The following is a 15,316-nucleotide window of genomic DNA, read 5'->3' as shown; positions in this document are numbered from 1 at the left end:
CCCTTCTCAGGGCATAGCTGCAAACAAACATTTTGTATCATGCTGCTCTTTGCACATCAGGGTCAAATACAAGACACTTGAGACACGGCTTTAGCACAAAACAATGTTATAATATATTTTACCATTTGCCACACGGCAGACAAATCATCAAACAAGTCTGAATCCAAAAAAAACTATAAATAGGGACAGTGTAGTTGGGATTCTATCGATACAGCTCACCGGTTCTTTTGTTATGCTATTTCAATGCCAACAACAAATGTCAATTTGAGAAGATTCCAACAGGGAAGAGGATTTTGAGTTGAGAAAGTGGGCTTACTGAAGTCTAGTATTTGTTGTTAAAGTGGGAGCCCGAGAGAGAAAAATCACACAAACATAGCTGCATTTCAGTCATCTCCAGAATCAGAATCTGAGTCGTAAGTTCCCCCTCTGATGGTTTTCTTCTCCACCTTTGTGAACTTGGTGCCGGATCTCTGTCCCATTGTAGGAGGTTCCATCAGGTTACCACTAGAACAGGAAAGAAACGATGGAAGAAATGAGAGCCTGTTTTCATCGCTTCACTGTGCCTAAAACGTGCCGGCGGGAGTCCAGTGCAAGTCTCACCTGTAGTTGATCACATCTGCACAGCCAAGTCTCCATTCAAGCATCTCTGTAGGAAACTCGTCAGTGTTTCCCAGGTCAGAGAATCCAACCACGTAGTCCTTCGTCTTTCCGTCTAAAAGCAAAGCCAGCGTGGGAATAACCTTGATCCGCAGCCTATCCGTCAGAAAGGGGGCCTTCTCCACATCCAGTTTGATGAATTTGGTCTCAACGTGCTTCTTTGCCAAGATGGCCAAGTGTTTGTCGAGGATCTTACATCTGCATGTAGGGGACAGAACGATGAGTTCAGCGATAAAATGACATGGTTCTCTGGTTTCACTGAACTTGAAGCAGAGTTTTCTGGAGGTACGTCGCTGACTCCTGGGTGTCAAATGCTGATGTATTCCTAAAAGTGGCCAAATTGGGTGCTTCAACTAAACATGTACATTGCAGATTTCCCCAGCTCATTTAGAACTATGAATAGAATGGTTTGTGTATCAGCACAATATCACAGATTTGCCTCATGGAGCTTTTGTCAAACTTCACCCTCCTACGTCTGTGGCTGTCACTACCATAAATAAACACAATGTAATTACCTGAAGGTGGAATTTTTGTAGAAGTGGCAGACGACATTCTTGCTTTCCTTGACCTCGCTGAAAAAGTCTTTCTCACTTGCGATTTCCCTGTACTCGCCGTGGCCTTTAGTCAACCACTCCTAAAGAGAAGAGAACTCTGGTGAGTAGCAGAACAATGAGGCTGGCTTCTATATTCAAGCACAATGAAACCAGCCGTGACTTTTGTTGGCTGATGGGTGGATCAACTATTTTCCCATTCAGGTCCCACTTTTACTCCTGATGTACAGACAAGAGTTAAGACCTTCAATCCACCCGCAGCTTCTGACAATGGTTTTTATATGAAATTAAAATACTTCTACTAAACTCTTCACTACAGAAATTGTTTTGATTTATAACTGCTGTCATTTTGACTCAAATTATTTCTAAAAAGGGCCGCTGAGGTGCCATTGTCTGATAATATGGCAGATGAAAAAAAACATATTGAGTTATACAGAATTATAAGCAGTTACAAGCGACGTTGTGATGTAAATGTTGCCCTCGATGTAATTGCTGACAATTAACAGACTAAAAACATGTCAAAGAAAACATCCCACATACCTGCTTCTGTTTCTGGGCTTTTTTAAGTGCCTCTAATCGCTTCTCCTTCAGTCTGTCCAAATCATCCTCATCCATTTCATTCAGTTTGCTCAAATGTGCATCCACCTTCTCCTCCACCAGCTTGGCCGATTGCTCCAAAACCTTTGATAAGATGTCCATGGTTTGGTTGGCCATGGTTACCTGCTCCCAGTGAAACCTTCTCTGGATCGGAGAGAGTAGAGAACACAAAATGCAAAACAAAAAAAGACCACATTAAGATTCAAATGTCCCTGTAAAATGGTCTAGTTGGAGGCAGTAGTTTGCGAGGATGTGAATTGTATTGTGTCGCACTAATCAGCTTTTCTAATAGGCTATCGATTATAGACGGGTTGGACAAAATATCCATCATGCACGGAGTGTCCATTTCAGGGTTAGTGCATTAATTTAAGATGTTAACGAAGTGCAGTGGGAATGCATGGTCGGCTACTACGCTGACCATACGAATCTATCCGAGGCGGTTGTGAACTGCTGTGAATTGATGTCAATTGACTTTACGTGTTTTTGAGTAAAGCCTGATTTATGCTTCTGCGTTTTCAGAGCGACGCTTGTCTAAGCGGGTTGGATTCACGGAGGGAGATCGCCGCAAACGCCTGTCGAGAGGTGCACAAAGTTGTGGAGGAAAATACGGGACAAATGTGTCCGCGATAAAAGCAGCAGTGGCGATGCACGGGGTAATACAGTCTATGATAAATAAATAAACAAATAAATAGACGTGACTCTCTAGGTCGCCTTCAACAAAACACGTTACTCCGCCTGTTGTTCTGGCGGTGAATTGCTCTGTAACACACGCACGACTTTTAGAAGCATGAGTTGAAACGAGTGCATCGACGCAACGACGCAGACGCAGAAGCATGCGCCGGCCTTAACGGTTTTGTCACCCGAAAGCGGTCTGACTGAGCAGCGCAGTGACGTTGGACACAAAGCCCGGGTGACATTATGGCACACCTTTTAGCCGGTTGTTAGCCAGCATTAGCTTAGCTGCGTACTTGGCTATGGTCTAATTCTCTGTTCGACACTTACTATGAAGATTTATTTTCATTTAGTAACAAAAACGCCAGTCAATTGGGCAATGCAACTAGTTTACGTGGTAATTTTCGCCACCAAAGAAGACAAGTGTGTCTGTGCAACGTTACGTTAGCCTGCTAAGCTAGCTGACGTTCACTAGTTATGTGAGCGCGATGGACGTCACGTAAATGTTGCACGTTTACAAAGACAAGCACGTGACTGGCGTGTGAGATGATAAACTTCAATAAAGTGTTGTGTTAAAGTACAATAAGCTAATTCAGAAACACAAAGCATTGTTACCCGATGGAGCTCGCAGACGCTGCAGTTGTTGCGCGAAATGCAAACAGTTACAACGGACGCTACGTCACCACAGGCCTATTCTGACGTCGAACCACATCCGGGCACTTCTTAAATTAACGAAGCATTTTTTGAGACTTTTATCTGCAAAAATAAATCTTTAAAAGGTATACTGTCTGCTATGGCTTCACTTTTTATTATACGACTCGAATCTAAATATACGTAAGCCTCATTAAAATTAGAAACTCATAATTACATCAGATTATGAGATACTATGACATAGCATCTTATAATAAATAGAGTAGAGTTATCGTTGATAAATATGAACAACCTTAATCTTCCAAGCGTAGACATTCATCACTATTTCCAATTTGTAAACTACAGTAGGTTCAATGTAATTTTTTCCCCTTCATTATTTTCAAAACCAGCTTGACATTGATTGGAAATCCCTCTCTTACACTCGTAACTTTAAAACAAAAACAAAGACACATGAAATAATACATAGTTTAGGGTTTATTACCAAGATTTAGAAAACTTACAAACAAGTTCACAGCTTCGGGTCTTCAGGCACAAGCCAGTTTATAGAAGACAAGACTGGCTAATTTTAACGTCTAGAGCGATCGAACAGGTGAAGAGAAGCAAACATCTTCGAAGTGAGTGTAGACTTGCCCATTTTGAATTACATTCATTTCAACAATAATGACCATAATGATTGATTTTGGTTTGCATATAGGGGAAACTGCTTTAAACAAACTTTTCCACCGCACACACAATGTCTTGGTTGGTGGGATCACAAGCCAGCCAGCCAGCCGCATCTGCGGAGTACTACTGATCACCAATCATGAGAGTTAACTTGACAGAAATACAATGATGAGCCAGAAGACGTAAAAATGTCTCCATTGTTTGAAGTACACAAGTACATACGTTGAGTTATAAAATACGGTCACCTAGTCGGCTACAAATCCAGAATTATTGAAATATTCAGGTCTGTAAAATGGGTAAGTAGGCTGGAAACACACTAGAAAAAGATTTACTCCAGGTACAAAGGCTGTATGAAATGTTACATTATCTTGAAGAGACTTCTCACTTGCTTGTGAAAAAAACAACTGCATAGGCTACTCATTGATTGCCATAACCCCTGTCCACATCAAAGTCAGAGTGCTACTGAGAATCAAAAGTGAACCTCACATGAAGAGCTTCACATGTCCGTGTTGGAACACCTACAAACAATTACAGCGCGAGAAGATCTTACAATTTAAGACAGTTACTAAGAATTCACTACGTGTAAACAATACAAGAGGTTCATCCTCCACTTATATCTTTTCTTTTCAAATTTGTCTTTTAAAAACATTATTAACACACTATGATAACACTGTTTGGCACTTTTTTTGCGAGAGACCAGAAAAATAAAGATACTGCTGTACGCAGCAGAGCATATTTAAGATGGTTAGTGGCATGGAGCTCCAAAGAAAAGTTAATGAAAAATTATATATTCTGTTCCTAAAATTTCTGGTATGATAAAGTGTAATGTCTTCGAAGTGCTACAGCACTAGCTAATTGTAATACTTCTAAAAAGGTGCTTTAAACATGATGATTGTTTGTCAGACAGTGATTCTTTGAAACCTAGACTGATTCAACTGTATACATGAAAACAAATAACTCTGCATGTGCCACTGTAACATTATTTAAACCGTAGGTCAACATAGGACTCAACTGCTATAACAGAGGGAAAACACCCATCAGCACAGGGATTTGAAATCTTGTAAAAGGTATGTCTTGTCTAAGAAGCTCAGCACTGCCTGTAAAAATCTTATATAAAATTTCACATTTATTTTGAAAAGAATTACAATTATGATTTTGCGAAAAGCTACGATTATCCCGAGTTTTGGTGAGTCGATTCCAAGTACATTTAATGCCTTTTTTTTTTACTTGTCCCTTTACAAGAGCAAGTAAACTGTACAAATTCAAATACTGTCGTGGGTCGTTTAACACTTTCTCATATTGTTCGTGAGGTCGTCAATGTGCGTCTCATTCTCAGGAGGAGAATCATCATTTAGAGGTCATACTTTGTACTGCAGGTGACCTTGTGAAAGTGGCAAAACAGGGGTGGTGGTGTGATGGTATCACTCAGCGCAGGCAGTACTCCGTCCGCCCTCACGCTACCTTCAGAGTGCTGCCGTAAGCCTGCTGCACAACCACCTGCACGTTGTCGAGGATGAAGTCGAAGGCCATACTCCAAACCGACTCGACCGCCTTCTGCATGAGCCTGCAGAGAGAGGACAACATAAGGAGTCAAAGAAGTAGGCGGGGCGGGACGCAGAAGATTGGAGGGGGTTTAACTGTTCAGTACCTTTTCATATATTTTATAATTAAATCCAACTTCTCCAGATCTTTATCCTCAATGAGATCGGTGCAGTATTTCACCACCTGCAGGATGTCCTCCTCCATTGGTTCTAACAAAACAGAAGAAGTGATTAAATATTCACAACAACTAAAGAACTGCACGGGGCGGCCGTACGGAGCACGGAGCGGTTCTTCGCTGTGCACCTGTTATGGTGGTGACCCATTCCCGAAGGAGTGTTTTAATGTCCGTCAGGTCGTAGGCTCCGGCCAACACTGGAGCGGGGCGAGGGATGAATTTGGACAGGGCCTCCGGGACTTCTGGTTTTGAGGTCGATGTGCAGGGACCGTGATCAGCCTGAGAAGGGAAAACAACCGTGAATTCTCCATTGTCACATTCTGCCTCCCCGTATTCATGTGTGAATCTGTTCATTGGCTCACCTGTAACGTGTTCATAGGCTCTCGTGACTTCATAGGAGGTTGTAGCGCTTTGCCCGGGCTGTTGTTCGTGTGATGCGTCTTCACGGGGGAAGGGCCTTTCTTAACAGGGCTCACTGCATTTTTCCTCTTGTAGCGTCGCTTCGCTCGACTAATACCGACTCCGAGTCCCGGCTGTTTCAGCTGCAACAGCGGATTCGTCTGCTCCACTGCTGAGAAATCAAGGGGAAAAACATAAGATGAAGAGAGGATGAATGCTGACAATAGCAGGAAGAAAAGGCAAAACCTATTCCTAATAAAACCAGGCTTACATATTTTCCCCTGAGGCTGGACGCGGTTGTAGGCAGACTTCAGTTCGGCCTGAAGCTCTTTGGGAAGGGCAGCAAATACGTCCGGATCAACCTGCGGACAGAAAGACGAGGGACAAAAGGGGAAAAGAATAGCTTGTCACAATCAATGGAATCTGCTTAAGACAAATGGGTAAAATGCACATTTAAAGAACAGCTTTTGACATTCCAATGAGTAGGTGCCTCCCTACCTGCGAGAAGTTTGGAAGCTCCAGTACAATTCCCAGACTGTCTGGCTGGTTTGGGATCTGTAGAAAGAGCGTTCCCGCAGGGGCAGCGTGTAGTGCACCACCTGGCGCAGGAGTAGAAAGAGGGGAGGTGGGACGAGACTTCAGAGTGGGAGGGTGAGGAAGAGGAGCAGAGGGCCGCGCACCGGGCAACTGATGGTTACTCGTTCTCCCGTCACGATCGGTCCACGACCGCTCCACTTGTTCCCTCAGCTCGGCGGGCAACGCCTCCAACACAGAGCGATCCACCTTTTACATCACAGAGAAACACGAGATGTTGGAAACAACCCAGACTTTTCAGCACTCGCTCAAAATCGATCAGAGGTTTCCTTTCGAGCCTTTACCTGTGAGGGGGAGGGGACCTCGATGCTGAAGTTGAGACGCGCTCGAGAATGTTTTGGAGTCTGCCCGCATGGCTGCAGGTCTCTGCTCGTACCCGGGACCGGCTCGGGGGAGGACAGAGGACGTGCCGGGGGGACAGATGAAGGGCCTGTGGTTGAGGAAACATTGTCCCGACGTGCGTTATTGTCAGCGGCTTCCCGTAACACGGATCTGGAATCACTACTGAAAACAAAGACTTTGCACAAACCGCCTTCGCTGGATCTCGCACTTGCTCCCCGGCCGAGCAGCATCTCTTTCACGGAGCGCGTCCCGGGGCCCGCGGAGTTCTGGGGGACAGACGGATGTCCGTCGAGGAGCTGTACCTGGATGCCGACTCCTCTCACGTCCTCGACCTGCAACTTCATGGCGTGGAACAGCCTGATGACAGCAGCGGCAATCAGCTGACCGCTGTCGGTGGACTGGGCGAGCATCACAGTCCTGACGGAGACGGAGAGACGATGAGTCTACAGAGAGGCCGGGACATGGATAGGCGAAGCGAGGACGACATTATCAACAGTCCGTAGCTCCCACCGATGAAGATCCCTGACTCACTTGGCGAGGTTGTCACATATGCCATGACCCCCGTATTTGGCCGATTCCAGTGGCGCTCCGACCTTGCGAACCATGACCTTGAGGGTAACTCTGCGACCCCGCAGCCCTGCTTCTTGTAAACGCTTTTGCACTTCCATGGACAGGTTAGTCAGGAAAGACTCAGCCTCATCAACCTAGTCAACATATGTAGAGAGGGGGGGTGGTTAGCAAGAGATGGGCTGCAAAATGCAAAGGAGAAGGACCCGATGGAATAGGAAATAGATCGAACCTCAGTGAAGCGAATGTTGTAGTTCATCTCAGCTGAGACGGACTTCCTTTCCTTTTCGTAGCGGACGGGACGGTCGTCCAGACCTCGGCAGAAGCGGAACAGGGTCTGTCCGGTCCGGGGGCCAAACTTCTTTTGCAGCTGAGACAGAGACACCTGTTGGAGGTCACCGCATGACCTCACACCCATAGCAGCAAGTTTTCTGCCCATAACAGGCCCGACGCCTCCAAAAAAGGAATTGACAAGCAATCAATTATTTACCACGAGACAGCTGAAAGACTGAAGGACATGAACAACAGGTGGCGCTGTGGCTACCTGGTAGGCTGGTCACTGGCAGGTCCCTGATAAAATCATCCACCTCTTCAGACTTTAGGAGGTACTGCCCGTCCGGCTTGGCCTTACGGGTGGCAAGGCGAGCCAACAGGATGTTGGACCCTGAGCAGATGTTGATTGATTAAAACATTAAATCACTCTCTTGATGGATTTTACATGAGACAAACATCAACATCAACTCACCCATGCCCACTGAAGCACAGCATCCCGTTTTCTCCTTGATCTCTGCTCTGATCGCATTGGCCAGATCTTCTGGCTTGACGCTCAGCTCAGCAAGCAGAGCCGAACCGTCGATCAACACTTCGTCGCAGCTCAGAGCTTCGATGTCGTGGGTGTAACTGCAAAGAACCAAACGAAGAAGACGGTGAGGTCGCTTGGTGTGCAAGCGACAGGGAAGGGAGTGAGACATTGACCAGGTACCTCCTCTTACCCTGCCAGAGTCTCGTACATGGTGATGGCCACCTCTTTGTAAGCCTCAAAATCATACGGGACGGACTGCAGAGAGGGACACAGCTGTTTAGCTTTGCCGAAAAACATCCCGTTCTTCACACCTGCCTTCCTGCGAGGGACGACCGAGGAGGTTAGAATTAGAAACAGATATTTGGGCTGTTTATTAGAAATTTCCAAATGCATGCACGTTTTTATCTCACCTGGCTTCATAACTGCACGATGCAATCTCCGCCATTGAGAGAGTAGCGGCGTCCTGCTCCGCATGGCAGTCAGGACTGCGAAGCTCCTCATCTGAAAGGCAGGACGGGCGTACACTTAGCCAGGCATGTACCATAAAGTAAGACAAGTAAAGGGTAGTCTGCTGCTCCATGGCAGAGAGGTGAGGCAGGAAGAGCTCACCAGGGTGAGTGCGTTTCCTCTGGTAGTACTGCAGCTCCAGCTGAGGTCGGGCGCCGGGCCTCAGCGGCACTCGCTCGTGTCCACGGTTACTGGTCACAGCCACAGGCTTCCCTGCAAGACGACCGTGAACTAGATGTGAGGGGCTGTTCTGTGTAGCAGGTCCCCGTGTTAAAAGGTCACAGGCGGCACAATGTTTCAAAGAGGAAAAAAAAAAAAGCAGCTCACCTTTGAGCTCGGGTCTGTATCGGATCCCAACGGACACAAAGAAACAGTCCATGTCCACGTGGAGAACACACGATTTGACACTGACAGGCGCCGACGTGCCTGACCACACAAATGAGCACTTCATGGTAAGGGGAAAAGTTTTCCATATCACAAAAAGACGTGAACACAACCTCAGACGATGCCACCTGCATCCCCAGAAAGCAACACAGGTACTGTGGGTATCTCTTAATAAGCAGGGGTACAAACATTGTAATATCTGAGATCACAACACAGATGTCTAACCTTTATAATAACATTTTATCATTTGAAGTAGTATCGTTTAACTATTTAGGTTAGTTTGTATGACATATTACAACTTTCTGGCCAGTTTAGTTAATTTGTGTTGTTATTTAAGACATAGTTTGGGTTTGTTTGCTTATTAGTTAACACTGTGGTCAAATACTCCTTCTTTATAGTAGTGAGAAGGTACAGGACCAGAATACACCGTTGGCTAGGCAGCAAAAGGAGGTTTTTGCCTCTATAATCCCCAAACACACAGCAACCCTTTGATTTATGTTGGTTTGCTGGATCTATTGGGAAAACACCATGACATTGACTCCGGTACACGCTAATGGTACCCGCTATTTCAAAAGAGTTTTAAGCATTTAGCAATGACTGACTGTTGACAGTGGAGACACAATGATGAAAATAAGTGGAATAAGTGACGCAGTTGGTGTCTGAATTCAAACTGGTAGAAGAGTAGTTGTGTGGTTTGCTTATCGGACCACTGGGCCGCCGCGATAACCAATTACAACCTCCTTTAATAATAATTATGGTTTAGACAACAGTGACCCTTCCTTACCTTGACTGTCTGCGGAATGGGGGGCCACAGATTTCCTCAGCCTGTCTTTCCCAGGAAAGGAGCCCACCCCCACCGCTTTGCGCTTGCCGTGCAGCTCATTGACGTACTCCGAGAAGCAGGACCTCCACGTGGAGATCTGATGCAAACGCGAGTGAGAGTAGTACTCGGAGATCAGACTGCCGGTCTGAGCCAGCAGATGTGCCGATGACTTCGATGACTTCGATGCCGACGGCACCGTTTCTGCGGGGGCGTCGGGTTCGGCTGTCTCGTCGGTCGCATCAAAGGAAGCGGGTTCGGGGGAAAAGGCATTGCGGTGACTTCCGTTCAGTCGGATGGGACTGTGTGAAAGGGCGCGGGGTGCGGGTGAAAGGGGAGTCTGGTCGGGATCCGAACCGGCTGGACGGGGTTGACGGGGCGGCGTTGGGAGGTGCTGGCTTTCTGTACCAGCGGCCTCGTGGTAGGTGGGCGGGGAAGGTTTGGGTCTCTGCTCGCTGGCTACATGTGCGTTGGGCGGCTTCGGAAAGACGGAGGACGGGTCTGATTGCTTCGGGGGACTGTGGGGAAACTCGTACGGGTCCGGTTTGGTCTGAAACTGTACCGGGGGACTCTGAGGTTTATCGTCGGGACTCCGTTCCTTCTCGACAGAAGGTCCGTCAGTTACAGGGGGCCAGACCTCTGGCTTTAAGGCACCATTAACAAGGTGAGTGTGTCCATTTGTCAGATGGGCTTCCTTCACCACCGGCGGGAAGGGATCTCCTCTGCCACACTTTTGCATTCCATTCACTTCTGAATGGCTGATCAATTCCAATGAGGTCTGAAGTGATCCGTTTCTGTGAGATTAAGAGATGAAAAGTTATTCAGCAAGAATTTAAGCAACAAGATCCAACCCTCACTCTAGAAAAAAAAAAGTTTTCATCCTCACATTTTGAAATCAACTTCCTTGGGGCCACTGCGGGCCGCGTTGCAGAAAGAGTTGCTCTGAGGTTGTGGTTGGCTGGCTCTCTGGTGCTGGAGATCAGCGGGAGGTGTTTGAAGAGCCGGCTGGTGGGGCTTTGTGGGGCTTGGGTCAGAGTGCAGGCTCCTGTGTCTGGGATCTGCATTGAGGAGAGCTGACCATGTGGGACTTGGCCGGGGGTTAATGAAGCCAACAGCAGAACTTTGCTGGACGGACTGAGGTTGGTCGTTGTCTTGGTGAAGAGGACTGTTGTTGGAGTTCGGGATGGAGTTATTCTGGCAGCTGGACATGGACTCCTTGCGGTTGAGCGGCGAGTGCTGAGCGCTGTGCTGGGGCAGATTAAGCCTTTGATGGACGCTGGGCTGAAGCGGCCCGTGGCTCGGTCCGGCAGTGTCGGACGTCTGGCGCAGACTCGCGCCAGGGAAGATTGGGCCTTTATGTTTAGTGTAGAGCTGGTACTGCAGGTGAGGCAGGAGATGTCCAGCCTTGACACTGTTTTCAACAAATTACAAAGCAAACAAGACATTTTTCCACTAATATTTTACGATGTATAGTCAGATGTGCAAAGCCTACTTAACTCCATCTGAACACACCTGTCAGTGATCCACTGTGGCCTGATGATCTTCTCCCCTTTGAGCTCCTGAATTTTGCAATTGGGCAAGTTATTGGCGATGATGTGGGTGGTCTTGGAGCGAGAGTAGTACACATGGAAGTGGCCACCATGCAGCATCATCAATCTGCGCAGCTCATCTGCACTCGGCTCTAAATACCAAGAGATAAACAATTGAGCAGTGACCCGAAATGACTCAAATAAATTGTAATGTCAGTGACCTGGGAATCTACACAACACAAAGGTCCTGCTTCTGCATCTGCACAAAACATCACAAGCACAGGAAACATACACATCAGTAAAAAAATAGTGCCAGTCAGCACCATGACTTAACAGGAAGGGAAAGAAAGACATCAACATTGGGTTTATGCTCTTTATACAATTCTGATTTTTTAATTTATGGAAATACTATAATTATGAAGTGGTCTTTCTTACCTAACAATGAACATTATTACACATTAACATATGCCTAAAAGCACCAAAGCAATCATACTTTTAAGTGAGGGGAAAGAAACAAAGGTCAAATCACAAAGTTATTCCTCTGCAGGAACATCTGCATGACACCTCTGCTCTTGCAACTGGTAAGGACGATGAAATTGCCTGGGAGAGTTGAAATGTAGAGGCACCGTTGCATAACGTTACCTGTGTATCCATTGACATAGATGGACACGCCACTAAAAATGTCAGAGTAGGACCCGTCCTTCTGTTTCTCTCTGGGGGCATCACGTTTAAACTGCTCCTCCAGCTTAGACACTTTGGCAGCCATGTAGCCTCCCTAGAAACGAGAGGAGCAGGGACACGACTCACAAGATCGTTCAGAGCAACTGGCCATGCAGACTCACAGAAAACCTGCAACGGCATGTTGAAGGGGGAGGTTTTTTGGTTTACATTACAACCCCACTACAAATGTATGCATGGTCACAGAACGCCAGTAAAAACCATAGATATATATAATGTCTTCATATGCTGGAGAGAATAGGCCTTCTTCTGTATTAGTGTACAGGTACTGTTTCCATACAATGCACCCCGTCACCAAGCAAGCTGTATTTTAACAGATGAGTACTGTGATCATTTTATAAACATTATATGTGGCACTTCCAAGTTGCTTTGTGCAAAGGAATTAATACTTATTTTAGAAGCTAATGTTTGTCTGCGGATATTAAATGATTGTAGTGAGTACTTACTGCCTTACCTGTATGGCAATACTACTGCAGATTTAGTATGTTTTATGCATGTACATATATACGTATCTGGCTCTATGCAGCTCTCCCAGTCTTGTTAAATCTCTGCCCGGCAGTATGGCTTCGACCTAATTAGACACCGACTTGTGATCTGCTTCAGGCTCTGAGCTGTTATAATGAAACTGCAGGGTGTGAAAAAGAACACGGCTGTTCAATATTAGTTCCACAGTAATATCGTGACGCCTCGTGTGCACGAACCACGGCGCCTTTTATCCCACTGCATATCATTTTTATTTTTAGGCAGTCCTCAGGAATCCACATTCGGGTGCCTATTTACCCACCTCAAGGCTGCGTCCTCTACGGATGTTATTCCTGCCTCAAGTGGGATCACGAGGACGTGGCTGGGGGGGGCAAAGCACTCACCTTTTCAGCCCAACCATTGTCACTGCTGGCATTGGCTCTCTTCTTTTCCCACCCATGTCGACTCATACTGAGCTCCCTGGAAGCAGCAACAAGAGGAGTTATTCATCAATGCGACCGCGTCACACTGTGTTCAGACATTAATCAGGTTAGCGTTGGTACAATTGATCGAGCTATTTATAAAAAATAAAAAATAAAAAGGCAGCCTGATTTAGAGGAGACATGGACACACATTGCACACAGCTGGGTGTCCACGCCGATCAGAAAAAGGCGAGTCAGTCATTTCTGAAAACACCAACTTATTGGACACAGCGGACGCGTGTTTGAGAAGTGAGCGCGTCCTGTTGTGTTACTAGTTTACAAAAGCGTGCAAATAAAAGAACAAAGCGGCGACAAGTGACGTTTATGCTGCTGCCAATTCACCGCCGTGGTGGAACGTCGATTCGGCACAAATGTTGTTGTTGTTGTTGTTGTTGCTGCTGCTGAGCTTTGCGTCCAAGGGCACGGCCGCGAGGGAGCAGGGGGGGGCGCGCGCGCACGTCTTTTCTGGCGTTGACAGGTAAACGTTGTGTTGCTGCAGAGCCCCACGTGCACCCCGGTCACACTCCTCACGCGAGCGGCTAACAGGCGGTTAGCTTAGCCACGTTTGCACGCGCCGCCGCTGCGCCACGACCCGGAACATCGCGTCGATCCCGAGCGGCGCTAAAAGACGCGAGTAGAAGTGTGTGCGCGCGCGTGTGTGTGTGTGTGTGAGAACCGAACAATGGGAATGGCTGCGTAACTTCGTGCGTTAAACGCGGGGTGTAAACAAACAGCCGCACGGAGCGATAGTTCTGTTAATAGACGTCTGTCGTTTTTATTTTTTAATGACTTACCTTTTTATTTTATTTTTTCTTCTGCCGTCAGGACACCGGGCGGCTCGCCGCTGACTTCTCTCCCGCAGATAGTGACCAACCGCGAGCGTTGAGCGCGTTCCTGGTTACGAGGTGAGACCAAAGCAACGCGAAACGAGGATCCTCCGGACGGTCACCGATGGCTCGACGCCTCGACCGGGACTTTGTTCCTCAGAGGGCTCCGGTTGGTGGGCTGAGATCCCCCTATTTGGTCTCGGTGCCACGCCATGTCTCCACAACATGTTTGTTCTTCCTCCCGGTCCGTTTGCTCTCCATTTCTGCCGCCTGGTAGTCTTCGCTTTACCGTTTCCTCACTGGGAGTCAATGGAGGAAAGGGAGGTAAAGTAGTTCCGGAGAGTATTTTCAAAATAAAACGTTCGACGGCGAGTCGGCGTTTGGGCGTGGAACAAACTGAACCCTTTAATGTGTTATTTTGCCACCCCGAACATGAATAGCTAACTGGCTTTTTCCCGGTGGGTGATAGGCCAAAGTACACGTATATACATGTATGCACACATGTGCTATTAGCTTCTCATCTATCTAGTCAGTCAACAAGGACTGCACTCGTCAAACTGGCACACAGCTCGCATACAGATAACCAATAATAAAAATAGTTACTCAACTTTCATTCGTTGTAGTCATTTAAATGTTCTTTGGCAAATTAGGTCAAAAATGTAAAACTGAATTTTACTTTCAAAATCTAAATACGCTCAAGTTCCGGTGTTCTTGTAACCTTTCTCAGTTGCATTGCAATGCTGCCTCTCTGCGGGTACCCGAGTGCATGTCGCCTCAATTGACTGTGAAATAGCTTTGTACAGTCTTTAAACCTGCATATCTGATATATCGCACACAGATTAACCCTCCTCCGCGCTCGACATGATCCCAAGAGCCGCTGGTAGTTGAATATTGATGACGCATAAGTTCAACTTTTTTTTTTAAAGGTGTCTATGGATCACATTTAGGAGGGTTTGTGTTCACTAAGTGTCCACGCCGCCTGCTTCCACTGCGGCAGACAGTCTGGGTTTTATTCCTTTATTCGCCCCGGCGTTGGTACTGTCTGGCTCTGAGGTTGTCCTCAGACGGCCCGGGCATTCGTGCACAACCGGCCCGTGACGCAGAGGCACGTGCAGACTGAGCGAGTGGAGTGGCGTCACGGCGGGCGGTGGACACGGTGGACACGGCGGGCGGTGGACACGGTGGACACGGTGGCCCCCTCCGACCAGCTCGCATTGATCCGTTAGTCCACAGCTCCGTGGGTGGAGGCAAGTAAGCGCAGAAAGACACTCGGACGGAGCAGAAAGGGCTAACGCATTGAGCAAAGTGGTCTTTTGTCTCCGTCATTTTTATTTTAAATCAGTGCCTGATTTGAT

The 15,316-nt window shown here is 47.0% G+C and overlaps 2 protein-coding genes across 7 annotated transcripts; both read right to left on the bottom strand.

The window, feature by feature from the left end:
* Positions 1-89: 89 nt before the first annotated feature.
* On the bottom strand, positions 90-3,195 carry txndc9 (thioredoxin domain containing 9). 2 transcript variants are annotated; one of them, XM_040201676.2, is made up of 5 exons: positions 3,093-3,195; positions 1,749-1,949; positions 1,173-1,291; positions 601-855; positions 90-504 (listed from the first exon to the last, which is right to left on the bottom strand). In XM_040201676.2, exons 2-5 carry the CDS (start codon positions 1,920-1,922, stop codon positions 384-386), a joined length of 669 nt encoding a protein of 222 aa, XP_040057610.1. In that variant the 5' UTR covers positions 1,923-1,949; positions 3,093-3,195; the 3' UTR covers positions 90-383. The 2 variants fall into 2 exon arrangements, with proteins under 2 accessions (XP_040057610.1, XP_040057611.1); XM_040201677.2 differs by having other exon boundaries at positions 1,749-1,944; positions 3,093-3,174.
* A 389-nt stretch (positions 3,196-3,584) lies between these two features.
* On the bottom strand, positions 3,585-14,536 carry rev1 (REV1 DNA directed polymerase). Of its 5 annotated transcripts, none has more exons than XM_040200796.2 (22): positions 13,929-14,536; positions 13,057-13,132; positions 12,095-12,227; positions 11,436-11,604; positions 10,810-11,334; positions 9,888-10,717; positions 9,047-9,145; positions 8,822-8,932; positions 8,623-8,713; positions 8,403-8,531; positions 8,156-8,310; positions 7,955-8,074; positions 7,643-7,863; positions 7,375-7,547; positions 7,031-7,260; positions 6,786-6,931; positions 6,406-6,690; positions 6,179-6,269; positions 5,871-6,076; positions 5,637-5,787; positions 5,440-5,542; positions 3,585-5,355 (listed from the first exon to the last, which is right to left on the bottom strand). In XM_040200796.2, the coding sequence occupies exons 2-22, from the start codon at positions 13,120-13,122 to the stop codon at positions 5,244-5,246; spliced, it is 4,146 nt and encodes a 1,381-aa protein (XP_040056730.2). In that variant the 5' UTR covers positions 13,123-13,132; positions 13,929-14,536; the 3' UTR covers positions 3,585-5,243. The 5 variants fall into 5 exon arrangements, with proteins under 5 accessions (XP_040056730.2, XP_040056729.2, XP_077946342.1 ...); XM_040200795.2 differs by having other exon boundaries at positions 5,871-6,079; positions 13,929-14,523; XM_078090216.1 differs by having other exon boundaries at positions 5,871-6,079; positions 12,095-12,815; positions 13,929-14,240.
* Positions 14,537-15,316: the final 780 nt, after the last annotated feature.

This window comes from Gasterosteus aculeatus, chromosome 16 (assembly GCF_964276395.1).
Source record: "Gasterosteus aculeatus chromosome 16, fGasAcu3.hap1.1, whole genome shotgun sequence".
NCBI classification, from domain to species: domain Eukaryota; kingdom Metazoa; phylum Chordata; class Actinopteri; order Perciformes; family Gasterosteidae; genus Gasterosteus; species Gasterosteus aculeatus.
Note: the sequence above shows the minus strand (reverse complement) of the source record. Positions and strands in the feature narration are given on the sequence as shown.

Bases quoted from the DNA above. Each gene is read 5' to 3' on its own strand.
- txndc9 (XM_040201676.2), bottom strand. From the start codon at position 1,922: ATGGCCAACCAAACCATGGACATCTTATCAAAGGTTTTGGAGCAATCG. The intron at 856-1,172 runs GTAATTACATTG...CCCTACATGCAG, and splicing joins TACAAAAATTCCACCTTCAG to ATGTAAGATCCTCGACAAAC. The intron at 505-600 runs GTGAGACTTGCA...TTCCTGTTCTAG, and splicing joins GCAGATGTGATCAACTACAG to TGGTAACCTGATGGAACCTC.
- rev1 (XM_040200794.2), bottom strand. From the start codon at position 13,122: ATGAGTCGACATGGGTGGGAAAAGAAGAGAGCCAATGCCAGCAGTGAC. The intron at 7,548-7,642 runs GTTCGATCTATT...TATGTTGACTAG, and splicing joins ACAACATTCGCTTCACTGAG to GTTGATGAGGCTGAGTCTTT. The intron at 6,080-6,178 runs GTAAGCCTGGTT...TTGATTTCTCAG, and splicing joins CCAGCCTCAGGGGAAAATAT to CAGTGGAGCAGACGAATCCG.